Genomic DNA, 27,425 nt, shown 5'->3' on the forward strand with positions numbered 1-27,425 from the left:
AATAAAGTCACTTTCCTGGTCTCCATTCCTTGTTTTTCGGATTATTATGTATGTACTATGTCATGGGGGCAAACAGCCACGACCTTAGTTCTGGTAACAATCAAGGAATGTCTGAGCTTGAGGAAACTTCAATCCAAGTCGCTATCTCATGTAAGGTTTACAAATCCTTCTGAGGCGCAGGGGGCACAGAGACACAGGCGAGCGTTCAGGAGGGTCAGCCGAGGACCACGCTTGTGCTTTGAAGACTCTGGGGCGACTGGGTCCACAGGTCCCAGAAAATTGCCGTGCACTGAACGGCTACGTTACCAGGTAGAAGGAGACCCTCCGGAGCAGACACACAGCTCGCAGCCCCTAAGAGATGAAAGCGCGCCTGCCGCTTCCGGGTTTGGTGTCGAATCAGCCGCCGGAAACCACGCAGCGGCGCGGTGGGGAAAGTGCGGCTGCGCGCGCGCCGCGGCGTTTACGCGGCGATTTCATCATGTTGGGGCCGGGCTCCGCGCGCCGCTTCCGCCGTCCCCTCCCTCCGGACCGCCCTGGGCCGCCGGCTCATGCCCTCTCCGTGCCCGGTGCTGCTTAGGGCCACCCGCACCGCGCTGCTGCTGCTGTCGCTGCCGCCCCGGCTCCCGGCCCGGCCCTCGCTCGCGCTCCGCCGGCCCCTCAGCGCGCCCGCCCGCGCCCCGACCTCCGTCCCAGCCGCCGCCTCTCGGAGCAGCATGGACGGCGCCGGGGCAGAGGAGGTGCTGGCACCTCTCAGGCTCGCCGTGCGCCAGCAGGTACCGGCGCCTCGCGTCCAACGCGCGCCCGCCTTCGTTCCGCGGCTGCGCTGCTCATCCTCCCCGGCATCCCACTTCCTTCATCCCTGCTTTGACCCAAGTCCCCTGGTCGGCCACCTTCCATCGGCGGACCCGCGTCCTCCCCTGTTTGATGATGACTCCCTCGTCCGGGCGGGACAGAGTCCCCTCCTGATCTGTCCCCTCCCAATCCTCAGTTCCCGGTCCGCGTTCCGGGTCCGGGATGTGCCCTCGTGCCCTCACTCCATAACCTTAACTTGGGTTTCCCAGGCTCTGCTGTGCTTTTTGTGCACCCTGGGTGGTCAGGTTCTCAATTCTGACCCCGGTTACTGATGAGCCAGTTCTCTTGTCTGAAGGTCAGACGCTTTCATCTTTAGGATGCTTAGAATGATGTTTGCTCGTTTCATCTTCCCTTCAGTGCTTTGTTAACCGCATGATCGACTGGAAAAAAAAGTTGAAACGTGGGTTTGGGAAGGTGTCGAACTTTTTTTTTCTTATAAGGTTGCGAAGTCATTATCCTTAGCTTCTGTCATCTTTTCTGGCTTCTGAAAAGGCCATCTGGGACGAGTGAGCTTTCAGTTCTTAAACCTGGCAAACTGTAAATGTGCTGAGTTACTCGGTGAAGTCATCCTGATTATGGAACATTTTGAAGTTGGATTTTGCGGAAGGAGAGGCTTCCTGATGATTTTTTATAGGCCTGTTTTTCTAAGAGCTCAGCATGGATATCTTATTGTAGAGAGAACAAGGAAAGTGTTTCAGGTGATTCTCACATTTAGTGAGGTAGCGCCAGAAACCTGCAGTAGGACCCGGGGAATCCAGAACCGACTCGTAGTGAACACCAAACGGGTTTCTCCTGCACTGGCGCCTGATGCAATCATTTACCCTTGCTATGGAGGGTGGAACCCTGTCTCGGAAATAATTCATTGGAGTGTAACTGCCGCAAATTCTGTAAATACTGGCACTTTGCAATCTCTGCTTCCCTTTCGTTTGAGCCTGGTTTGATAGCACTGTGTTTAAAAATTTCACCATGGACTTAATTCTTTTCTTCTTTTGTTTTTTTAAAACATCTAAACACTATGCTTATTCTCTTTCTCTCTCCACTCCCTGAATCAAATTAGGTGTGGTTTCTTTAACTGTTGATTTTTTGATGTATTTCCTTAGAAGGGAGGATACTTCTAATTTGGAAAAACACAACCCAAATCCCTCCCTCTGCCACGTTAGCCTGGAACTGCAGTGCAAATTGTCTGTCCGTGGTAGTAAGATTGGATCCAGTTAACTGCAGTAAACGCAGATTATAGAGCAGCTTTTCCATGCTGCTCCTCTCCAGGGTATTGATGTGTATATTTTGTGTATTGTTTATGTTGGTTTAATTGTCAGCTTTTTTGTACTTTTAAAGATACTTTCCTCAATATATGATTAATTTTTGTACTTCATTTTGGGTTTCTTTATAATTTTCCAAGACCATATACTTACCATTTAATTGCCTGTAATGTTGAATCATACTGAAGCTAGTGTCATCTGGAGAGTTTAAAGCTTATCTATCCAAACTCTTTGTTTGGCTATAGGGAAATGAGACATTTCCCTCTGTCCACTTTACATTTTACCTTTGTGAAGTTCTCATGCAGTTGAGACCTCTCTGGAGGAATTTTTTTAGGCGATTAACAACTGTGTTCTGGCTCATAGCATGCATTTTACATAAGTTTGCTGATTTGGAAATTGAATCAATTGAACCTGTCACTTAAAAAACAAAACTCAACTGATAACATTTGTGCCCCCAAGTAAAATTCAGGCTTTCCGGATGGAAATTGTAGAATTTTGAAAAATTGTCATTGGTTGACTTTCAGATTTGCTGCTTCGTAGTAAAGACTTGGATGAGTGTAAAGGTTTACAAATCTGGGATACATATATTAAATAGGTTAATGTTTGGGAGAGCTGCATAACTCATTTTACCAATTTTCCAAATGAGGAATATGTGATATTAAGAGATGAAGTCTTGGTAAAAAAAAAATCTGTTTAAAGACCAAGATACATCCATGAGTTTAACGTGGTAGTATAAAAAGTTCAGCGCTACAATTTCTGAGTTAGATTATAATAGTGACTTGTTGGAGCTTTTTGTAGTGTCAAAGAATATTCACAGTTACCAGAAAAGGCTTAAGACCCTCCCTTTTCCATCAGTGCATGATTTTCTTGATGAACTTTATCCAGAATTGCAAGAGAAGCATCTAGGTGTCTTCTGTTAAGTTACAGATTACTTTGCAAAGTTAAAGATTTTTTTCTCACTGTTTTTTATTTTGAAAAAGATATTGTCATTACAATTTTACTTTTATGCTGCATAGCATATTGAGCTTTTATTATTTTAAGAGAATTGGTACATTCTAAAATTGTGTGTGTGATACTAGGAATTGTATTGAGCTATGTATCATCTGCAGCCCTTTTTAACCTCTGCATTTTTTTTTTTTTTTTGAGACAAGATCTTCTCAGTTAAGTTGCCCAGACTGATCTCAAGTTTGCAGAATTTACCATCCTTCTGCCTGACTTTCCTGTAGCGTTAGGATTATGAGTTGGGTTGCCATGCCAGGCTTTGCATCCTGATAGACCCATTATAGGTTGAAAATGTGTTTGATACACTTAACCTACCAAAGAATATCGATCCTTAGCAACACAGTATACTGTCACTGTGCACACTGTCACTGTGGAGTGTACCTGTTTACCTGAGGGATCATGTGGCTGACCTGGAACTGCTGCTCTCTGTTGCCCAGCATCATGAGAAGGGCTCTGGTCTGGGAGAAGATAGAAGCTCAAAGCTCAGAGTAGTTTCAATTGAATGTATCAGCATCATACAGTCAGAAACTTGTGAGTTGAATGATGATTAAGCTGAGAACAGGCTCTACCCACATAAACAAAACTGTCAATAGCTCACATGAACAAAAGCTTTGAGGGTCCGCAGTGATTTTTAATAGTAAAATGGGATCTTGAGACCACAAAGTTTTAAAACTGCTGTTTAGAGGAACTTAAGTATCTGATTTATATAAAGATAGATTTGGGCTACTGTCTGGGACAGTCAGTCCATCAGAAGCTGCCCCTCCTCTGACCTGTGGTTTCTTTTATAGCCCAGGCTCTCCCTGTATCTGCTTCCTCATTTTCCATTCATTTTCTTGTGTCCCTTGTGCTGTGCTACTAGCCTTCATAGCTGTCTTGGTCTGTACCCCAAAAGGTACTTTTCAGTGATCATCACATTTTATCTACCTTTAGCATTTAACTGTTGATCTGAGTTGCTTTTCTTTCCCTTTGGCCTTGTGTAAATGTTATACGAGATTAAGCGGTTGAGGAAATGTGTCTTACTATTTCTGGGTACAAAGAGGGCCTGTGGCAGTGACTTTTTATCTGATCTGGAGGTTCAGACAGAAAATACTGTAGAAATTGTGTGAGGTGTTTCAGTGTCAGTGTCTGATCTGGAGACACAATTCTAAATTGGTTAGGTGATAGAGTTTGCTGTAACTATTGTAGAGAAACAGAATTAAAGGATTAAAAAAAGAAGGATTAATAAAATCTAAAGAGGCACTTAATAATTGTCAAGACAGGGAAAGTTCTCAAGAGTTGCTACATGGGCTTTCTTTATACCTCTGCTTTTTTTCCATTGTCCTGCCTTTGTGTGTGTGTGTGTGTGTGTGTGTGTATGTGTGTTGATGATCAAATACTGGTACAGTGTAGCCTACTATTTCTGAATGCAGGTTCTTAAGTTATATTTCCAGAGTTCACATCCTGTGGTTGCTGTCATTACCTAGTAACCTAAGGCAAATGATTTAACCTTTCATTAGCCAAACTTCTTCATCTACACAGCGGAAATGGAGTTTTAAACAGTAAAATGGAAGTATGTAAGGTGTTGACGGTGCTGCCTGCAGTTTGTGTTAAGATCTTGGTAAGAATGTTAGGTATTATTCTGAACTGATGGTTGATTGGAATGCTTTTTTCTTTTACAGTACTGGGAAAACCAACCCAGGAGCTTGTGCTGCTAGGCAAGGGCTCTATTGAGTTATATCCCCAACCCTTTTTTGAGGCAGGATCTCACGAAGTTGCCTAGGATGACTTGAATTTGTGAACTCTTGTCTCATCTTCTTGAGTAGATGGAATTACCAAAGTACACCACTGCTGCTGGCTCTTGGAATGCCAGTTCTGTTAAACTGTTGCTGGCGCGGAGCTTACCTATTTTATCAAGATTGTCAGTTTGATAACATTTTGAGCCTGTGAGAATTTGTCTTCTGAATTTGGTAAGATGATAGAAAAAATCTTAATATGATTTCTTGGAGAAATCTTTAAATGATGATACACTATTTAAATCAATACTATAGTAATAGAGGTGTGGAAAACATAATATATTTCAGTGTTTCAGTTTTTTCTTTTAACTGTAATTGAGGGGACAGTAAAACTTGAATCTTAGTAGTAGTGAGAAGATTCAGCATGAGGAGCTTTGGATTTTTCTTTGCTTTTTTCTAAACTAAGAATGCCATGCTAAAGCTCCTTTTTAATCTCAAAGGGAAAAATGAAAATTTTATGAAATATATAGAAATTCAAGATGAATTTATAATCTTAACAAGAATCTTCTAGCCATATGTATAAAGTCAAACATCTTACAAAGATGAGGAAATGGTTGTTTTTTGTGGCCAGCTGACTGCAGCATATATATGAAGGATCGGTGAGGAAGATCCTTTGGGATAGTTTTCTCGTCTAGTATCTGTTTTCATTTATAAATGGGCTGTTAGCGCTAGTACAAAAGTTTTTGAGACGGGGTCTTGTCGTTTGTAGTCCAAGCTGGCTTTGAATTCACCATGTAGCTCAGTCTGGCCTCGAACTCTGTCAGAAATCTTGCTTCACCCTCGGGAATGCTGGAATTGCAGGTCTGAGACCACCATACCAGCTCTAACATACATCTTAATGGCAGGAATTTATCCAGCAGCTAGGATCCAGTTGATGTTTCGTAGGAGTAATCTAAAGATTTGATATTTCACATCGTTTTCATTTAGTGGGCACACAAAAATGCCCAAAATGTAGTTGAATGGTGAAAAAAGATGAACAATAATTAGAAATAGAAATACTGAATTACTTTTGTTCCTTGTTTTAGTCACCTCCAATTCTTCTAAGGACTGGACCTATATAAATTTAATTGTTCCATTAGTTAGGATAAATACAACTATTTTCTTTATTGGAACTTCAGAGATGGTGAAGTCTGTGGAATCCTCGGTCACACGCTACTTCTTGATAGCTAGCCTAGGTTGAATGTATGTGCCTAATTCTGAAAACAAGAAGTTATTGAGAGCAATGGATTTTTAATTCTTCATGCTGGTTTACATACGGCCTTGCTTGCCAGTGCCTTCTGAGAGCTCCGGGACAAAATGAAAGGAGTTGAGGGAGAGCTCATGCTTGACCTGTGGAGCGGGGATGACATGCAAAAGGACTCCTTGCCGACAGTCAGAAGGAGATCCTGTTACTCTTCCCAACAAAGGCTCTTTTGAGCAGGCCTCTTATTCCCAGTCAACAGCTCTGTCAGGGAACACCTGTGAGATAGGAGATAGCTTTCCTGACAGGTAGAGAAAGGGAAGAAGGAACTACTAAACCAATAGGCTTTACTGAATTCTGAGGACTCGCTAAGGCTGTGATACCAGTCAGCGTCGTGATGTTGCTTAGATACCATCAGCATTGCCAGTGAGGATATATGTTGTTTATTCGAACAATGAAAAGCTTTTCCCTTGAAGAATAACCACTTCTTTGTAAAATTCTAAGCAAACTAGCTTTAGTTTTCTTTTAAAATCATGTGCATCTCTGAAAATTCAGTGTGATAAAACTGTAGAAAAGTACTTCTAATTATATGTAAGTTTTAGGGTTTGGAAGATGTAGCCCCCACCTTAACCTCTGGACCCAGACATTCTGTTGAATAGAGAGAGTACCATTAAATGAAGGGAGTAGGTGGGACCTTGAAAGATGACAACAGCAAGGGGCAAAGGAACCCTTCAAAGGAAGAGAGAGTCCTAGCAGGAGGGAAGAGGAAGAGGGAGGTGAATAGGGAGAGCGTCTGTCCCATTGCCAGCTCTTGAGGAACAAGGGAGAGATCAGCCTCTACTCCACACAGCTTCGAGAGGAACAGAATGTCCTTAAGGAGCAGTTGTCAGGTGGAGTAGTTAGCAGCATCATGCATGGTATGAAAGAATGTCACCCAGTGCAGGGGAACCCCTGGAGGTAAGAGGATGATCATTAAAGGCACTAGGTAGGAACAGATTCCAAATTAGGGATGCTTCGTGTTTGTAAAATAAGGCTTACAAAATGAGAGGAAAAACATGAATTGGGCAATTTACAGCCAGGCCTGATATTGACATGGTTACCTTTGACTGGACTACTCCATTGAAGCAGCCTAGTCTGGGTAGGGGATTTGTTTTGTATGTTTAGATTTTCTTGTGCTTCCTACCTCCGGGAATTCATGTCTGAGGAATTACAGGAAATTTTACAGTCATTGTCTTTACAAATGTTGACTCTTATGGTTTTTATTCATTCTTCTACATTCTGGTTGGGAAAATCTTACTCTTTCTTGTCTCTTTATCTCATATTTTTATTCTTTCTGAACTGTGCTGGTTAATTTCTATTGGGCTTTTCCTCAGTCACTAATTCTCTCTTCAGTTGTGTCTGATCTGCTCTAGAACCTGTTCCATAAGTTTTTTTAAAAAACCTTTTTATTTAGTGATTCATTTCCATACGATGTATGTGATTGTTTTTGCAAAATGCCTCTTCCACTTTCCCTGTCTTGGCCCACCCCTACTCCCAAAACTCACTATTTGAGCACAGTAATTTGTTAAGTCGTCTATATGTTTATCTGAATAGTAAGTGCTGAAGGTAGAAACCTTCAGTTATTTATAATGACTTCTCACATGATAAACACTTGAATGTATTATTCTTATATGGGCACTTTTTAGAGGCACACTTAAAAACATATCCCTCAGCCAGGTGGAGTGGCACACCCTGTAGCTAGCTATTCAAAAGGCTGAGGCAGGGGAATCACCTAAGCCTAGCATTCTAAACCAGCTTAAGTAGGGAAATGAGATCCCATCTCAACGCAGCTCCCCTCAGCCCCATATATTGCTAACATTTCTTGACTTCTGAAACCATTCTTGAATGTATATTCTCTTTGTTGGCTAGGGAGATCTTGTGCGAAAGCTGAAAGAAGATAAAGCACCTCAAGTAGATGTAGACAGAGCAGTAGCTGAGCTCAAAGCCCGGAAGAGAGTTCTGGAAGCAAAGGTGAGCACTGGGATGATGAAATGGGGTGCGGAAGTAGGTACAGAATTGTTCTGTGTTTAAAATTTCTTTGAGAGATTTAGAAAAGTTTCTGAAAAAGTGTCATTTGATTTATCTGTTTTGTAAGAATGCTATTTCCAGGAAGGAAAAAAAAAAAAGGAAGAATCAAGATATATCATGTACAGGTACAAATTCCATATAGTGTTATCATTACGTATATCTAAAATGTACCAATAAAATTTAAAAAGTAGAATGATTTCTCCTCCTTGTTACCTTGCAGCCTTCTTGACCCATGACTTCCTTTGACCCCACGCCTGCCACGTCTCAGATGAAATTCATGAAATATGTATCATAAATTTCCTGGAAGGAAATTCTTTGTGAATTTTACTGTGCCTGGAAATAATGATTTTGTTGTTTTTATCTGTCTACTAACTCATCAAATTTAAATGATGTCACCATTTTACTACAGTGATCCACTAAAAATTTAGATACTGCTTATTACTGTCTGTATCTAAATAAGCTTAGTCTTATAATTTTAGAAATTACTATATACTTTCCTAAATAATTAGAGATATTTGCCCGTTTTTTGCCTGTCAAAGAATGGAAAACTGAGGCTTTCACTTTTAACTTTTTTCTACTTCTCAAAATCTTGTCTGATAAATTTTATATTGAATTCTTCTGAGTAATAAACTAAACTTAGATGTATAGGTTCAGAGTCCTACTCACTTCTCCATTAAACATTTTTTATTTACTTTTCTACAGGAGCTAGCATTACAGCCCAAAGATGATATTGTAGACAGATCAAAAATGGAAGATACCTTGAAGAGGAGGTTTTTCTATGATCAAGCTTTTGCTATTTATGGAGGTAGGCGATTGGCAAAAAGACAGTTGTATTATTAGTGGCCTTAGATCAAGAACATGGCTTGCCACTTGGTATCTAATTGTATCAGGCATGCAGAGGGTTGATATTTTGCTTTTGTTAGTTTATAGTTACCATTTGGTGTGATGCTTCTTATTTTTGTCCATCTTGTTTATTTTTGAAGATTCCTTTTTTTCATTAGGATGTAGAGAACTATTGGGGACCCAGCTAATTAAGCATGTGATGTGTTCATATAATTACATGATTATGCATTGATAAAATATATTGGGGACTTGGGAGCAGTAGAGGACCATGTAGTGGCTGGTTCTATTGTGCCCTTTACACAAGGATGGTGGTAAAGCAGAGTCCTTGGATTATTCTTTATGGACGTCTGCCACAAGAAAACATCCTCAATAGGTGAGTGGCTAAACCATCTTTCTAAATGGCTGCAGGTGAATATAATTTCATTGATTTAAATGTAGAATGATAATTTCATACTCGAAAGAGATCGTCTAAACAGTTTAGTTTTAGTACTTTGCCAGCGAAACATGGTTTTCATTCGGGTAAGAAAATCTCTAAATGTTAGTAGCTTCTTGAGATTTAAATAGTGGCTGAATTGCCCAAGAATAATGTAGAGGACTAAGGGCTGAAATTTTAGATCGTTGTTACCAGTTTTTATGACAAATGATTTTCTTTTTCTTTTGTCAGAAAATGATCTTACTTTTTCATCTGTTTCCTGGGTGAAAGCATATGGGGGAATTTTTAGTGTCTTTAATTTGAGGTTAATCCTACACAAATAGTAATTAAAGTAAAAGCTTTTAAAATTTTACTTCTGTCAGAAGGGGCTTGAATTGTGGACTTTAAAGACCTTTTCAGGGAGTCTGTAAAGTCTTAGAGGTATCAGTTTTTCTTACCTTGTTGTCATTTATTCAGAGTGACAAGCTTGTATTTCCTCTTGTATTTATAGGTGTCAGTGGTTTGTATGACTTTGGGCCAGTTGGATGTGCTTTGAAGAACAACATTATTCAGACCTGGAGGCAGCACTTTATTCAGGAGGAGCAGATCCTGGAGATTGACTGCACTATGCTCACCCCTGAGCCTGTTTTGAAGTAAGACCCATCTTTGAGGTGGAAGGTCTTTATTATATGTATTTAACTAACTTTCTGGTGACAGAAGCTACTGTTGTTCAGAAAACCTGGAAAATACAAACAAACAAGGAAATTATATACCTATGGCTTGCAGATAGCCTTTTAAAGTTGTTTATGCTTCCACTCTTTTTTCCCTATATGTTTTTGTGTATTTGAATTGTTACCACACTGCTTTTTTTTTTCATTTAATGTAAGTGAACATTTACTTGTACTATTAAATATTTATCTAAAGCATTTTTAATGACAACATAGTGTTCTGTTTGTGGATTTGCTGTCCTTGAGTTAATACTATATTGTAGTCATCTAAGATACTTTGAATTTTGATTGCATCCTTATGTGTGGGCTTTTGAGTGTATCCCTGATTATTCCTCAGTCTGAGTTCTCAGAAGTTCTGAGTAAAAGTGTATATCTATATTCAGTGCTTTATTATTTCATTGAAATTTGAGTCCAGAAATAAAGATTATTTCTACTAAATAATGCAGAATTTCAGTAACTGACAGAGGAATTCTTATCATTTTATAGTATCATTATTCATTTTAATATTGCTTAGTAAAGAGGTTTTTTTTTTTGGTGTGTGGTACCGGGGATCAAATTCATGACCTCGCACTTGTCAGGCAAGTGCTTATATAAGCTGCTGAGCTAAATCCCCAGCCCCTGGTAATTTTTATTATTAGTACCTGTTAGGTTCTTCTGACACTTTTAGCCAATTAAGAGGAGAGAAATTCCTGGTGGTAGGTCTGTGAGATAAGGACTACTTAATCTTCTAGGTACTTATTAGGCTAATAAGAACTGTGTAGAGGTATATCAGTTTTCTTACAGGTTTCAGTGGCAGAAAACTCTCCCTAAGGTTCAGTGTATCCTGAGCCATCATGAATTCTTGGCTGGTCAAATTCTTGATGACTTTGGCCTTTGTTAGGTCATGAATAATAATGACATAGGCATCAATTAAGTGATCCTAAAATGTAGTACGACTTTATGACAGTTTGTAAAAAGGTATAGTTAGCATCTTTCTTCCCAAAGGAACTTGGGAGAGGATAAGAATAGACTTGAGGAAGAATTTTCTCTGGCACATATTGCTATTTTCTCATAAACATATCATTTTTATACATACGGGAATTTCCATATTTGAGACCCACAGATATAAACTGTGAATATAAGGAGGGTAGTTGCCTTATAAGAATATACAGTGGTACTTTGGTTCATTAATTTAGTCTATGATTTCTTGTTCATGTTTGTCTGGGAAAGATGGCTATAATCGTGTTGGTCACCTGATGCACAGTTTACAAACAAACAAAAAGTTTTCAAAATGCTTCTGCTTAGAAATCAAATTTTTTGCAAGCAGAAGCATTCATGGACAGAGGTACCACTGTATCTACGTGTTGATTTGTATAAGAATGACAAATTGCCTTGGCATTTGTTAACTTAGGACCTCTGGCCATGTAGACAAATTTGCTGACTTCATGGTGAAAGATGTAAAAAATGGAGAGTGTTTTCGTGCTGACCATCTATTAAAAGGTATGATTCTTCATCTTCTTCAAGTAGAATTGATCTAAAATGGGGTTTAAAATAAACTTTTTCTCAAAATTTTTCCTTTTTTTGGTGAAGATGTAACAGTAAAGTACACAGATCTTAAGTATACAGATTAAACCCCTCTATTTTTAATAAAATACAGAAAATTTTTCTAATTAGCGAATAAGTCAAAATAGTACTATAACTGTCCCTATAAAATCAATTGTAGGATTCACATAAGTTAAGAACATAAACCTTACATTTATTTTTTAATTGCCCAACATTGAAACTCAGAAGTTATTTTTCCCATTGAGTGACAATGACACATGTCAACGCTGTTCTTGTAGCTCATTTACAGAAATTGATGTCTGATAAGAAGTGCTCTGCTGAGAAGAAATCAGAGATGGAAAGTGTCTTGGCCCAGGTGAGGACTGTGGAGATGTTCTCAGAGTGACAGAGTGGAGGTTGTCTTTCTGCATGTGGTAACTGTTGAATTTGTGTTATGTTGATCCTGGCCACTATGGTAAAGAAGTAGAATTTACTTCTGTCTCTCATGCCATAGAGTCTCCTTTGTCTTGATTTTGGTGACTAGCCCTTCATTTCATGCCAAACTGCCACCTCAGTGTAAAGCATTCAGTTATCTGTTCTTGGAAATCACTTGTCTGGATTTAATAGCCAAAACCAGAGGAGTCACTGCCACTGAACAGTGTTCTGTGTTGATGTGGGTGGAGCTTTTGGGACCAATGGCTTTGTGAACATCCCCTATTGACCTCTATTTGGTTGGACTGTGTCTGATTTTGTGCTGTTATTCTTTTTTTTTTTTCTTATCGGTACCAGGGATCGAACTCACAGCCGCCTGCTTGCAAGGCAGATGCTTATGCCGCTGAGCTAAATCCCCAGCCCTTGTGCTGTTATTCTTAAAGCATAGTCTTCTACCTTTGCTTTTTCTAGTTTACCTGTAATCCTAAAATTTTATAAGTTGTACTTAATTCGACAAATACAAGTATAGCAAAATGAAGATAATTTATTCTGCATTTTTTCCCAAGTGTGAGCAGTAGTTCTTAATCTTTTTGTGGGGAGGTGAGTCACAGACTAAGAATTTGGGAAGTGGGCTGTGGATGTAGCTCAGTGGTAGAGCACTTGCCTAACATGTGCAGGGCCCAGGGTTCCATCTCCAGCACCATAAAAAAAAAAGTTTTATAGTGAAAACTGCACATCCTCTTCCTAGGGAGACACACATTTGTAATAATACATGTTACTGGTTTCTCACCTCATCAATGAAGTGTACATTTACACAAAGAATTTCACCAATACCATGTTTAATCATAAAATCCACTGAAGCTCACCTCTTAAATTTTAGTGTTGTGTTGTCTTTACATTGGTATATCTGAAGCTGAATATAGAACTTCTAACATTTTGCTTTTTTTTCTTGGAATTAGTGGATACTTTTTTTTCATTTTCTTTTTTGTCTTTTTCGTTTTTATCGGTACCAGGGATCGAACTCACAACTGCCTGCTTGCAAGGCAGGCACTTATGCCGCTGAGCTAAATCCCCAGCCCCAAGTGGATACTTTTCCACCGTTGGTCTAATTGTTTTTAAGCGTGCTACTTTTTCTCTGTGATATCTAGGTTTCCAATATTAGCCGAGAAATTCTTTTCTTCATTTTAATTGTGATCTTAATCTAACAATGAATAATCATCTGCCAGTTTATTTTGGTTCTTGTGAAATATGTGAAGATTATGGTTAGAAAATCACTCTGTGTGTTTTGATGCTTGTATAGCCACATACTCATTTTCCTTTTTCCAAAGGCTTGAGTTATACTAGAAACAAGTGAAAGATGCCTTTAATTACCCATAAATCTTACATTTCTTATTTAGAATTTCAAGCTTTCTAAAGTTTTGTGTGTATGTCTTTGACCTTATGTAAATGGTTTCATTCATTTATTAAGTAAATTGTTGAAATTCAGAACTACTTGATTTGTTGAATCTTAATTTATAGTTTGAGCACTGGCTTTCTGTTTTATTTTCTAGGGCAGCATATATGTATGTGTTTGTACACAGCTGTCAGTATAATCCTCAGGGACAAGTAAGGGGCCCATGGGAACTGGTGCAGTATTTGGAAATGGTAGCAGTAGACTCAACTAAAGCCCATCTGTTGTCTGAGTACATAAGAATGTTTGCTGGAGGAATAATTTTGTTCTGTTATGAATTTAATAGCTCAGGATTAATTCTCTCATTTCTTTTCTCTGTTTTGGCCAACACATCTCTTGAATGTACTAGTTTGAAACCTGACTTTTAAACGTTCTAAAATGAAAACATTAAAAATAACACTTATGTACTCATTACCTCTTCAGTGTTACCACATCTTTTCAAATTTTTTGCATCTTTCCTGACTTCTCCCCAATTTTTGCAGGTTTCAGACATTTTATTACATCTGTAAATATTTCATTATATATGTAGGTATGCATATATTTATATATATGTATCTATTTAAAAGATAAAAATTATTTTGAAGTGAAGCATAATCCTTATGCCTTGGGAAATGTTATTAATTTTAACGTCATCATATATTTGTCATTGTTCATGTTCTCCTGGCTGATTGTATTGTGATAGTGGCGTTAAAATTTTTAACTGTTTCTATATTAAATTTAGAGGCTTGACCAAGAATTTGTAACAAGAAGTAGCAGTTTTATGTGCTTTTGTATGTGACAACCGTTGTCTAGATCCATTAATTGGTTGGAGTCCAAAACGATTTTATTATTCTTTTATTGCTTTGGAAAAACAAAATGGGAAAACTTTCCATTGTCTACTATTGTGTTTGTCTGAGACATTGTTTGTGAAAAGTGAGAATATGTGCTTGATCCACTGTGCCCAAATCTAGTTATAGCTAGTTTGCAGACTGCCGAGCATCTTTCAGAAATGCACAGTAAGATCTTGCCTGTCTCTGTCCTTCCCTTCTTTGTTATAAACTTATAGATTAAAACATTTGATCTTTTTTCAGTCAGCTTCAGTTATTGCCTTATTGATAGTTAAATTGTTCAATCTTTGACATTCAGTTTTCTGCTGAGTCCTTTCAATGGAGCACTAGAAGTCTTTCAGGCTCAACTTACATATTTCCTGTTTCAGACATGCAATAAGCCATTCCTCCAAAGATCCTTGGTCCTTATCCATGGACAGTGGTTTAGAACTTTCGGCTTTTAGGTTTTCATTTTAAAATTTATTTTATAATTGTGTCAAATTTTCATAACTCCAAAATTAATAAAACAAGGTATATTTAAGTAGAACTAATGTCTGTTCCTGTTTCCTCTGATCCCATAAGTAAGCAGTTTTGTGTATATTTATATATATTTGCCCCCTTTTTAGGTACATGATAGAATTTTATACACTTTTTTCTACTGTGGTGTTTTTTTCAGTAACAAAATATTGCAGAGGGGGTCTCTATAGCAGCATACATAGCTATTCTTTATTCTACCAGATAGCTCCATAATTCCTCACTGTATTCCTGTAATTTATATCACCAGTTTTTCACTGATGGAAATTTGTGTTATTTCCCATCTTTACCTTTGCAGAGAGTGCTTCTTAGATAACCTTGTGCTTATGTGTTTCATGTTTTTTGCTGTTTTAATCTTTGGGATAGGCTCCTGGAAATGAGATTCCTGGGTCAAAAATACAAATGTAATTTTATTACCAGGTTCCTCTGCATAGAGATTTTGATTACTCTCTGTATCCTCAGAATCTTTTACTTCCCTTTTCATTTCTTTTATTGAAAAGCACTATATTTCTCAAATTACATGAGAAATAGATGTTCTTCCATAGAGAACTTTTCCCAGATCTTGTTGAGATCCAGGAAGTTTGTAATTCCATGGAAAAGTTGTTAGAATTCTATCAAGTTAATTCCAGTGTACCATTTTTAGTGCAACCCATGGTGAGAATAAAGACATGAGGCTTATCTATAGTGGTGTGGGGCCAAGGGGGTTCTAAATTCCGAGCAAAAGGTTTCTACCCAGGGCCAAACCGGGATTTTATTCATTTGTGAAGAAAGAAGTGGCCAGAAGATGAGTGAGTGTGAGAAGGCAGGAAGTGTGAGGTTCTGGGAGCAGGGCTAGGATTGTCTCTGCAGTATGCAGAGAGAAGAGTATGCAGAAAGAATAATCTGCATAACACTGTTTGAGGTGGGATCTAATATTTTGGGGTCCGTGCTTCAAGTCTGATGTGTATAATTTTTTATGCCATTGGAGTCATAGCCTCTTTATCTCAAGGCTTAGTCACAACTGACAGTGTGGAGCATGTCTCTTCCTCCTGCCTGGCTTACCTATGTTTTTGGGGAGCAACAGGGGTGCAGTAACACTGTCACCTTGCTTTAAGGACTATATATCAGCACCTCAGCTAGACCAATTTGCATTGCTTAAAAAGTCAACTGAAGGGATAAGGAGAAGTCCTAGCCAGCTCTGTATGTATCAATACATGGAAATAGGGCCAGGTTTAGCCAAAATGGAGATAATTGCTCTTCTTTCAAGGAGTGTCATCCAGGTGGTCCTCCACAGTTCCTCCTTTATTTTGAAGAATCTAGTGCAGGGTTATTCGTGACTGTGTGGCCTCTAGTTGTCTATGGGTTGTGAATCCTCTGTGACACACTACAATGAGAAGAATTATAAGTAGAGAATGAACACACTAATTCCAATATAAAACCAAAGGTGAGCCTTTAGGTATGCAAATGAATTCTCAGCATCAGCAAACTTATCCCAGTCTTTAATTTGGGCATTGAATGTGACTGACTGTTGTGACAGGGACAGCACTTTTCTTTGAAGAGTGTCTATATCCTCACTTTGATGGGTTGTTCTCTGTACATGTTTTTTGATTATTCCCCAAGGATATAGGCTTTTATTGTATGGTAAATGGGTGATACAAAAGGGAGTCATGTTACAGTGACATCTTAACCCTTGTTGTAATTGGGAACTTTCAATTTGATCTTTTTTTTGTCTTTTTCCTTTTTATCGGTACCGGGGATCGAACTCATGGCTGCCTGCTTGCAAGGCAGGCACTTATGCCGCTGAGCTAAATCCCCAGCCCCACAATTTGATCTTTCAAAGGATAGAGGTCTCTAAGATGCTTATTTGGTTTTGCAATTTTATATCAGTTTCTCACTGCATTTCCAGCTCTCATCAGCAGTTCTTGTCTGATTGGCTACAGAGTGAGCAGACTGTACTGAGTGAGCTAATGCTGTAGAGCCAGTAGCTACACTAGCTATCCAAAGGACTGTGGAGGGTAGCCTGGCTATAATTAACCCAATCATCCTCTTGGTCCGACTGCTAAATCTCTTACGGTCTCTTCCAAAAGAGATGTGGGCAAATGATACCATGGCTCCATCAGATTGACTAGAAGCCAAACCCCGAGCATTTTGTTCATGATCACTACTACGGAGTCATTAGATGTTTAGACATCATGCAGTGAGTTAGATAACAATTAGTATATGAAACCATATTTTGTTGTTACTCTGTCTTCCCTGTTAACAGTACATGAGGATCATAAATCCCTATGTTTACTTTTATATACCTGTGACCCATAATACTACTTTGACTTTTCCTCCATTTACTGATCACAGATGCCCAGTCTGCAGCCACCCAGCATGAAAAGGTAGAGTTAATTCCCATGAAGTATGCTGTATGGGTTCAGTTTTTTGTCATTGATGAGTCTGGGGACAGCAGAATTGAGGCCTCTACCTGACCATGTAACATTGGATAAGGCCTCTGAGGTCGGGGTACAGTCTGGAGAACCTATAAAGGAAATCTCTTGCCAATCTTGATCTTTTCCCAGAAAAATCCTCTGGGTGACCAATCTACCATTGAATAATTGAATTTGTCTATAGTCCGTCCGCAGTGTGTATCCCTGTAAATCTGCCAAAGGCCCAAATCACTTTTCTCAAAATGTGTGACCTTCTGGAATACAGGTAGGAATGTTAGGTTTAAAATCTGTTATAAGATTATCTGCGTGAATAGAGTTTAAGGTTAATAAGGCAAATTGTCCTTTAGACAGGTGTACTCTGCAAGTCTGATCCACAGCTGACGTGCAAGGGCTAGAATTTTGCTGTAGCTGGGCTACACATAAAGGTGGATATACAAAATAGACAATGTTAAGCTTACCCTATTCTTATAAATGCATTAAAGTTTGTGGGCTGGGCAGAATAGTATATGTAGAATAGAATAATATACTACAGAATGGAAATTCACTAGGGCCTTGTATAGCCACATAAAAGGGTCTAAGCAAGGGTGGGTTAGGTATGTGGGTTCAATATGCTTCTCCCTGAACCTCAGGAGCACATACAGTAGCTGCTAGGAGAGCAAGCATTGCAACAAAAAAGATTTTCAAGTGATTGGACCAAACCCTGGCTGTTAACTAAGTGGTGAGCCTCATGGACGGTCTCTTGCAGGCCTTCCCCGGACAAGTGGGACGATGTGCTGTCAGGTTCATTGCTTGAGGTCTTGGCAGAGGGCTTAACATGCTGTGCAGGTGGGTTGGGTTCCAGCCACAGACCAGCTCTGATGGTCATAATGTCTCCCAATTATCTGTGGAAATAAAAGCATGTCCTTGCCCCCAGTTTGAAGGTGGTGCGGGACCATTTCAAACACCTGTTTGGAGGTCGTGCCAAGCAGGATTCAGAAAAGTTAAAACATGTGTAGCAAAGTTTTGACCCTGTGTTCCCCCTTTTGTTTAGCTAGTTGATTTTTTTTTTTTTTTTTTTTTTTTTTTTTTAGTGTAACATGAGTGTGTTTGATTATTGTTTGACCATGTGGATAACAGGGGATCCCTGTAACATGCGTTATATTTCGGTTATTAAGAAAACCCTGAAAATGTTTGCTAATATAAACAGGAATGATACCAAGTTTTATTGTTTGTGACACCCCTAAGTTAGCAAAGGCTGATACACAATGCTGTAACATGTTGACTTTATTTACCTGAATGATAGGTAAATAACGTGAGAAGGTATCTATAGTGGCATAAATACAATTAAGTTTGTTAAAAGAGGTTATTTGGACAGTATTCGTTTGCCATAACTGATTGGTTCTAAGACCTTTGGAATTGCAACTCTGTTGAGGAATAGGCCTAGGAATGAGCTGACAGGCAGGACATGACATCACAATTTGTCTAGCTTGTGTTCTGGTAATGTTAAATTCCTTTTGCAGAGATTTAGAATTTTGATGAAAAAATTTATGGGAGTCTCTCAATTTATTAAAAATGGAAACCAGATTTATAAGAACATCTGCATTATAATTACCTAATGACAGTGAACCTGGGAGATTAGAAGGGGTTCTAAGATGATCATTAAAGATGGAGCAGTTCTACTTACTGTAGCCTTTAGTGATTTTAGAAAGAGTTGTAATGAAGTAGGCTTGAGATGATCCAATTGCAGTTGTTTTTCTACCAATGTTGATAAAATCCTTAACTTTCTCTGTGGAAAAGTACCAATGGCTTTAATTGTAAATCCAACTTCAGATCTATTTTGCTTAATTAAAGGTGCAATTGGAAAAGTACAGCCCTGCAAATTTTTACTCAAACCTTTGCTTTCTTGATATCTCATCTTAGTCATCGTTCTGCTAGCTGGTGATACACACATCTGAGGGGGACAAGTAACTGTCCCATCCTTTCATAAGGTGTATGCCTCACTGATTGACAAGAATGGGTACAATAAATGATATTACAGTACCTGTCTGTCCATTATGGCTGACGTAAGGAAGTGGTACAGACTGAGAGGAGTCTAAGCCTATCAGAGCTGCGGAGGTGGGTCTAGTTGGCCAAGCAGACAACCACAGTTGACTATTTACTACATTGCCATCATTTACTACATTCCCATATCGATCAATCTGTGAAAGATTTCCCAGTTAGCTTAATAGTACAAGTAGGTCTATGGGAAAAACTAAAGTTCCTTGTTTTAAGGCTCATCTCTACCAGGTTCATGTGTGGGGTTAAGGGAAGGAGTGGAAATTTCAGTGGGAATTAAATTTGTCTTTTCTCCCCCAGTAAATGAATAAGAAGCTGCTGGTAGATCTTAAATCTGCACTCTGATTGGTCCTCTGGGCCAGGGAAACCAGGAAGCAACATTTCGCTGTGCACCTATCCAGCAGAAGGACTGTTATTTGTCTAGTTTGGCCTGGATATAACTGATTTAACTTGGTTCAAATCATTGGACCAGTCTTTTATAAAGAAAATTCAAGGGATAAGGAAAACTTCTAGCTAGCTCTGTATTAATATGTGGAAATAGGGCCAGGTTTAGCTAAAATAGAGATAGTTGCTCTGCTTTCAAGGAGAGTCATCCAGGTAGTCCTCCACATTCCTTAGACTCTGACTTTCTTCTGAAGCAAGGAGACAGGTACATTTATGATATTCATTATCTTGAAGGTCACCTGAACAGATTCCTTATTGATTCTGTAATGACATAGTATTTTGTGAATTTTCCCTAGAAAGTCCATGGAAAGCCTAAAAGTAATTTTCTAAATTACTTATTCACATCTGGAACATGTGGTTAGTGTGAATTGACTATTTGTGAAGTGAAAATGCCCTTTGATTTTACGATGGGAGCCAAGATAGTCACCCTTTATCAAATAAGTACTATTGTGCCATGTTCTATGCTAAGTACATTATGTATTGTATTTAATCTTCATAGTAGCTTTATTAGGGGGATAAATGCTGTTCTCCCATTTAACAAGTAAACAAAATTACAAATTAGATCACAACATAATCTTAAGTCACATGACCCATAAAAGGTAGTACTGGAGATTAACATAAGTCTTTCTCATTTGGTTCATATGGTGATAAGTTGATTTTATTGAAATATTTCATTTCTGTCAGAAGATTTTTTAAAGTTTTAAGTATTCTTTACTAGTAGATGTTTTGTCATAGTTATTTGAAATTCTCAAACTGGAGCTCATACATCATTTTATAGGATTGTTATTGATTATCAATATATAGAATGGAAAAATACAGAAATTAATAGGACACAATTTCTATCTTTTTTTTTTTTGGTACTGGGGATCGAACTTACAACCTCACACTTGCTAGGCAGGTGCTTGTGCCTCTGATCAAATCCCTGGCCCCTAGAGCTTAGTATCCAGCGGGAAAGGAAGTTGCATATATAGTTATTAGGCAAGGAAATGTGTCTCTTAAATTTGCTCAGAGTAGTAATACTCAACTTTGAAAAGTTATTTAAGTGTATGGTTTCAGATTCTTGCTAACCTATAATTAAACCAAGGGGTATCTTCCTTTGTGTTACATTGTGAAATGACAGGTATGTGAGTATTAGGTCAGTCCCAGAAAGGTCTTACATTTCTCTCTCTGGAAATGCAAGGTGTGTAACCTAGTTATGGTTTGAAACATACAGATATCCTGAAGGTTAGGTTAAAGCTGATGTTGAATTGTGTGTAAACTGTAGCAATGGATGAATGGAATTATATGTAATACTTTATTTTAGGTCTTTTTTCCCTTTCTGTTTTATATTAATTATTTTCTTGATATATTCTCTAGCTTGATAACTATGGACAGCAAGAACTTGGGGATCTTTTTGTGAACTATAATGTTAAATCCCCGAGTACTGGAAATGAGCTGTCTCCCCCAGTACCTTTTAACTTAATGTTCAAGACCTTCATTGGGCCTGGAGGAAACATGCCTGGGTATGTATCACTTACTGTTTTTCTACTTGTGTAACAGTTACTAAAGTTGCTTACAATATCTGCTATGAAAGAACAGTTTAGAAAATTGATATATAGAATATGCAGATGAGTATGTTAAAAGAGAAGTAATGATAGTGTTGTTTATTCTAATTTCTTCCTAGTATAATCTCTTTTTTAGTGTAATTTTTTTTGTAAAATATGTGTAAATATCTGATCATTAGGTCCTTCAATTATTGCAGCATAGAGCAGAAGGGACAGTTAAACAGTGATGTTTGAAGGTCATTCAACTGCTTGTTGAAGTATACCTTAGAAACCATTAAATCTAGACTGTTCAGTAGAACTTTCTGCAGTGATAAAAGTTCAGTAGAACTTTCTATAACCTGTGCTGACAGCCAGGTGTGATGGCTCAAGCCTGTAATCCCAGCACTAAGACTGAGGGAGGAGGATCATAGTCTGAAGCCAGCGTGAACTACATAACAAGATTCTGTCTCAAAAAAAAAAGAAAGAAAAGAAAGACTAAACGCAAGTAAAAAAATAAAATCTGTCCATGGTAGCTACTAGCAACATGTAACTATTTAGTTCTTGAAGTAGGGCTAATGCTTCTGAAGAATTCACCTTTTAAATTTATTTCATTTTAATTAATTTAAATTTAAATACACGTGAATAGTGGACAGCATAGGTATAGACCGTTGATTTGAAAGATGTGGTTTTCATAGACTAAAGCACACCTGGACAGTGTACAGTAGGATTGGAATTAAAAGCAGTATCTCTAAGTTCTTTGTTTTAATGTTAAAAGACTTAACCTGTGTTCCACTTCATAGTATCAGATTTTTTTTTATAGTCTTGTTTTAAAGTGTTTTTGCTAGAAGAGGCTAGATAAATCAATGTTTCTGCTAATTGTGAAAAAATGTATCATACAATTATTTTAATAAGATACTAGGTTGACTTGGGATATTTCATGCAGAGAAGCCATCGAGAAGCCTTTCATTTTGATGATGCATATGGAAAATCATAAATTGGAACCCAGCCTCTGACCTTCTTAGGAATTTATCTAGGCACAATTCAGAAAGAAACAAAACTACACTTATAAAAACTGTGCATTAAAAATAAAAATAGCTTGTCCATTAATTTGAGAGTAACAAACAAATTATTAAAAACAGAGATCATTTTAGTATAATGCTCTGCCACTGTAAGTGAGAAAATTTTATAGTTTAGAATATAGAAAAGTAAGCATAAAAATGAATTCATAATTTATACATGCTGCTTATAAATATGCATATAAACTAGCTTATATAAAATACTTATATTTGGATGAAATCTGGAAGGGATCACAAAAAATGGAAGAGTCAGTCTGTTAGAGTGAGAAGATGGTAAAATTTTAGGACTTCTCCTTCCCTAGGTTTTAAAGTTATTTTAGTAAAATACTTTGAAGTAGGACATTGGGAATATTTTCTTAGTGGTTATTTTGCATAGAATGTGTTCTGTGAAATTGAGAAGTAGGAGATGGTTATAATATTGGCTGTCTGTTTCAAATAATAGAGCAATACACAAGCTTCTGGCTGAAAATATAAAATACTGCCAGAGAGTAAAGTGATAGGAGAAGCACCGACAGTTGCCTGTTGGCAGGATGATTATGAATGATAAACGAGCTCCACTGTTAAGCCTCAGCCTGTGCGGACTTCATTTGACCCCACAGTTATGTTTTAATATGTGGGTTAGCAGCCATGGGTCTTATTTTCAGAAGGAACTAAAATGGTCCTCTGCCTTGATGTAAATGGTTGCTCAAGAGGACAGCAGAAGTTTTGGAGGAATCCTGATGGAAGTGTTTTACCACTGAAGTAGCTGTTCTGTTTTCCAGAACTTGTTATGATAATATTGGCTGCTGAAGAAAATACCTATTTCTAAGACTTTATTTTAGGCTTATGCAGCTGTGTTATGAAAATGGTATATTTGGGACTTTTAAAATTTGTATCTAAAATTTTATTTGTTAGAAAACAGAATTTCTTGTATTTATAACAGACTCATTTACTTAAATTTATAGGTATTTGAGACCAGAAACTGCACAGGGGATTTTCCTGAATTTCAAACGACTTTTGGAATTCAATCAAGGGAAGTTGCCTTTTGCTGCTGCCCAGATTGGAAATTCTTTTAGAAATGAGATCTCCCCTCGGTCTGGGCTTATCCGAGTCAGGTACTACCCTTGTCACTGAAATGGAAACGAAAGCTCACTATTTTGAAACAGGGTTCCTTTACTTTTTGGTCTTCTCTGTGCTCTTCCTGTTTTATAATCTCCAGACATCTCCTCAAAAATGACTGTAAGTGAATTTACAAGGGAAGGAAGGAGGCACAGGAAATACCTTACTTCTTACTTGCTTCAGAATTACCTTTTTGTCTTGTTCATCATGTTTTGAGAATGTTAAGACCCTGATTGTCTAAACTTGGGCTGTTCTGGTCATGGCGATGTATGTAAGTGTGTGTGTGGGGATGTAGTTATGACAAAAGAATCCTTCTAGGTGTCTAGGAGACAGCACTGCTGGAAGGTGTTTGAAAATAACCCAGGAAACATCCCCAGATCTTTGGGACCTTTGTGACAGAAAGGCCACCTAGCAAGCTTCCCCCACCTACTGTAATTCAGATACTTGCCCTCAGTCAGATAACAGCATGCTTTTGTCTGATGTGTCCAGGGTTGTGTGGGAAGGCACACTGGCACTCTTCAGTTCTGTTTTCCTTCAGAAACTCACTGTGATGTAACTGTTCATGATTTAAGCTTTTTGTGATTTCTATATATTTACTTACTGATCTCATCTTAGAGTGATACATTCCATATAAAAATAGGTTGTCCGATCCCACTTAACTTTAGTTCCTGCCTAGGTGTTCTCCCAGCCCCAGCATCTCACCTATTTCTTCTCTTCCTGTTTTACTTGCTGTAATTACAGACTTCAGTCATGGTATGTCCCAGCCACTGACTCCAGATCAAAGCACGCATAGCACCTGCCTGACCTTAGTTGTGTGGTATCCTTTGAGGAGTGGCCCCTGCCTTAGACGACTGTGCTTAAGGCTTGTGGTTTAGGAAGGAGGCTCTGTGGTGGCAAGATGTGTACAACCTAGAGGAAGAATGTGAGGGGTCCCTCTTGGGCTTTCATGTAGAAAGAAGAGATAATTAGAAACTTTAGTTAGAATGAAAACATCTGTAACTCCAACTAGTCAGAAGGCTGAGAAGTGAGAAGATAGTAAATTTGAGACCAGCTTAGCAAGACTCTGTCTTAGGACAGGATGAGGGAGGATAAAACAAGAGTGGATATGAGGAGAAGAGAGGACAGGGTAAAGCTTGAAATATGGCTCAGTAGTAGCGCACTTGCCTCGTGTGAGTGAGGCTCTGGGTTTGATCCCCAGTGCAGGAAAAGAAAGAGGAAAAAGAATGGTGGTCAGGTATGAGTCTCAGAACCTGGGGGTTTTCTTTTTGTTTCTCTTTTTGTCTTCTGCTTTTTCCTATTCCAACTGTGTGGCAGGCATACTTTCCCAAAGCTTAGGAAGCTGGATAAGACTGCCCTTGTGTAAAGCCAGTGTTTTGGAGAGGATTTGCAATTAAATGGAGTACTAATGGGAAGATTATAAAAGTATTCAGAAGTAAGGACAGAGTCTGTTGCTTTTGAACTATGAAAATCAGCTCATAACTGAGGTGATTCCAAGGGTTAATGGATGGAAGAGCCAGAGACCTTCCCAACTGAGGGTCATTTTCATTCAAAGTGCCCTGTCTGGACTTTGCTAGTTGTTACGTACTTTTTCAAGTTCCTGAGCACTTGTTTGAGTCAGCATCACCATGTATGTTAGTTTGTTAGCAGTACAGGTTCTTGGTGAGCATCATGAGGTGAATAGTTTTTCTATAGTTACAATTTCTCTTGTTTAATTAGTATTATTAGAGTGCGCATGAAGCTTTTAAAATTTTTCTTCAATAAAATCTGAAACGATTGAACTCATAGAAACAGAGAATAGAATGATTACTGGATACTAGCAGTAAGGGATTTGGGTGGGGAGATGATAATCAGAAGGTACAAAGTCTTGGATACTAGAGGAATAAATGATTATTGTTTTTAGATGTATTGTACAACATGGTGACTACAGCTAATTGCATACTGAGCATTTCAGTATTGCTGAGAGTATAAACATCTCAAATGGTGTTGTGAAGTATTAAATATGGATTAGTTTATTAGCTTGATTCAGGGATTTCATATTATATTAAAAATCATAAAATTACTTTGTACTCCATAAATACAACTTTAAAAAAAAAAATCTTTAATGGCTGGTTCTGTCTTTCTGACCAGTATGTAGTTTAGTTCTCCACAGTTTCAGATAAAGGGTCTAAATTCAAAGACAGGAGGCAGAGCTGATCAAACCAGTGTTTGTGTTGATTTTTATCTCTGGTTTGTGAATGATTACCACTAAAAACATACCCAGTGACTCAAATAGTTACGTTTCCTTTTTTGGTTTTTGGAGTAGTGAGACTGTCACCAGACGAAGTCCACTGAAGTTCCCAAAGCAGAGCTGGGGAACCTTGATTCCCACTCAGGGAATAAGAGATAGCTTTACTGACTTTAGTCACAGGCAAAGAATCTTCAGGATGCTGTCAGTAAGAGGCATACAAGGATTTATTAGGTAGAATTTTAAAAGTACACACTCAAAGAGAGTGCAGGTGCTCAAAAGGGAGAGAAGGGCCTTGTGCTTTTGAGCTGTATTTATGAGGCTTAGGAGTGTCCTAAGATAGGTCATTTGGGTGCGTATTCCAGTGTCTGTTGGTTTTACCCATTTGGTAGGTTTTGTAATGTATAAGCCATTTATAGGTATATGTGTTTGAAGCTGAGATGCACTCTCCTCAGTAGTGTGCTTCCTGTGGATGGGGTTGCTAGGAGAGCATGCAGCCTACAAAAGGAAAGCACAGACTCAGAACCCAATTTATAGACTTATTGCCTCTAAGGCCCATGCTTATTTTGCCTGGAAAAGAAACAGAAGCTTAACTTTGTGACCTGAAGTTGCGGTGTTTTTTTGGTTTTTTTTAAAGGAGATACAATTTTAATATTACACTTTTACTTACCTCCTTTCTACCTTTCTTTTATCCTGCCTCAAGAATAGTTAAGATCTTCTCAGCAAACTTCACACATACTATTCAAGTGCACAGTTATTAGCTATAGTCACTGAGATTCTCTGATAGAACAGAAGGGAAGACTTGGCAGCACCTTTCTTGGGGTTCTGGGTAGGGTTCTAATTTATCTGTTCCACTGTACAGCTCTTTGGTTCCTGTTAGCCTAATTACAAACTGATGAGAACAAATACTGTATCTGTCTTACTTTTCTGTGTGCATATGTTTAATAGTGTTGAAATTGTAAATAGAATCAAAATGTATGGTAGATATTGTGAAATAGGAAGAAACTGTTCTAAAGGAAAAGGGAGGGAAGGAAGGGAAAGGAAAAAATCAGAAAAGAAGGATAAAATGAAAACAGTTTTGTGAACAAGGGAGTGTAAGGGAGTTTGAGAGGAGGGATGGGAATGAGGAAAAAAAAGAATCAAGACATCATATGCAAATACAAATTCCATACATTGAATATGATCATGATGTATAACTAAATTGTACCAACACACTTAATGAAATTTTTTAAAAAGTGTTGAAAGACAGTTAAGACTTGGGTGCTGCAGACCCCAATAAGGAATACTATTAAAAAATAAAATTTAAAAAGTAAAATTCTTTTGTAGTGTATTTCATGTGTTTAGAAACCATTTAAGCAGTTTTACATTATTTCTAAAACACATGAGATAATCACAAAAGTATACTAGTAAATGTGATTTTATTTTATTTTATTTGGCTCATAAAATTAACTTGAAATCCTCCCTCCCCTGCACTAGTTACTAAATTGCTATTCAAAGAAATCTTGGGAAACCATTGCTATATGCATATTTATTTCCTCATTATGCAGTGAGCTTGATGTCAGCTTGTTCGATTCATGCCTCAGTCCTTTGCCTTCAATAACACTTTTTTAAGTAGTGCTTACTCTAAAGAAACATCTGTATGGTGCCATTACCAATCATTTATTTGTTTAGATCAGTGAAAAAGAAGAAATCACATTGGTATAAAAAGCAAAAGCACCATTTCACTACAGTTTTAATTTTGCATTCTTTCAAGAATA

General features: G+C 38.1%; 1 protein-coding gene across 1 annotated transcript in view; it reads left to right on the top strand.

Moving 5' to 3' along the window:
- Positions 1 to 476: 476 nt before the first annotated feature.
- Positions 477 to 27,425, top strand: part of Gars1 (glycyl-tRNA synthetase 1) — a 42,650-nt gene continuing 15,701 nt past the window's right edge. The window contains exons 1-8 of the mRNA XM_063240216.1: positions 477 to 773; positions 7,974 to 8,075; positions 8,835 to 8,937; positions 9,899 to 10,040; positions 11,506 to 11,594; positions 11,936 to 12,012; positions 21,104 to 21,249; positions 23,291 to 23,440. Coding sequence (XP_063096286.1) covers positions 549 to 773; positions 7,974 to 8,075; positions 8,835 to 8,937; positions 9,899 to 10,040; positions 11,506 to 11,594; positions 11,936 to 12,012; positions 21,104 to 21,249; positions 23,291 to 23,440 — 1,034 coding nt within the window. The 5' untranslated portion in view covers positions 477 to 548. The remainder of the gene's footprint in view (positions 774 to 7,973; positions 8,076 to 8,834; positions 8,938 to 9,898; positions 10,041 to 11,505; positions 11,595 to 11,935; positions 12,013 to 21,103; positions 21,250 to 23,290; positions 23,441 to 27,425) is intronic.

Source organism: Cavia porcellus, unplaced genomic scaffold (genome assembly GCF_034190915.1).
Source record: "Cavia porcellus strain 051 isolate PalLab524CR breed Dunkin Hartley unplaced genomic scaffold, mCavPor4.1 scaffold_2, whole genome shotgun sequence".
NCBI classification, from domain to species: domain Eukaryota; kingdom Metazoa; phylum Chordata; class Mammalia; order Rodentia; family Caviidae; genus Cavia; species Cavia porcellus.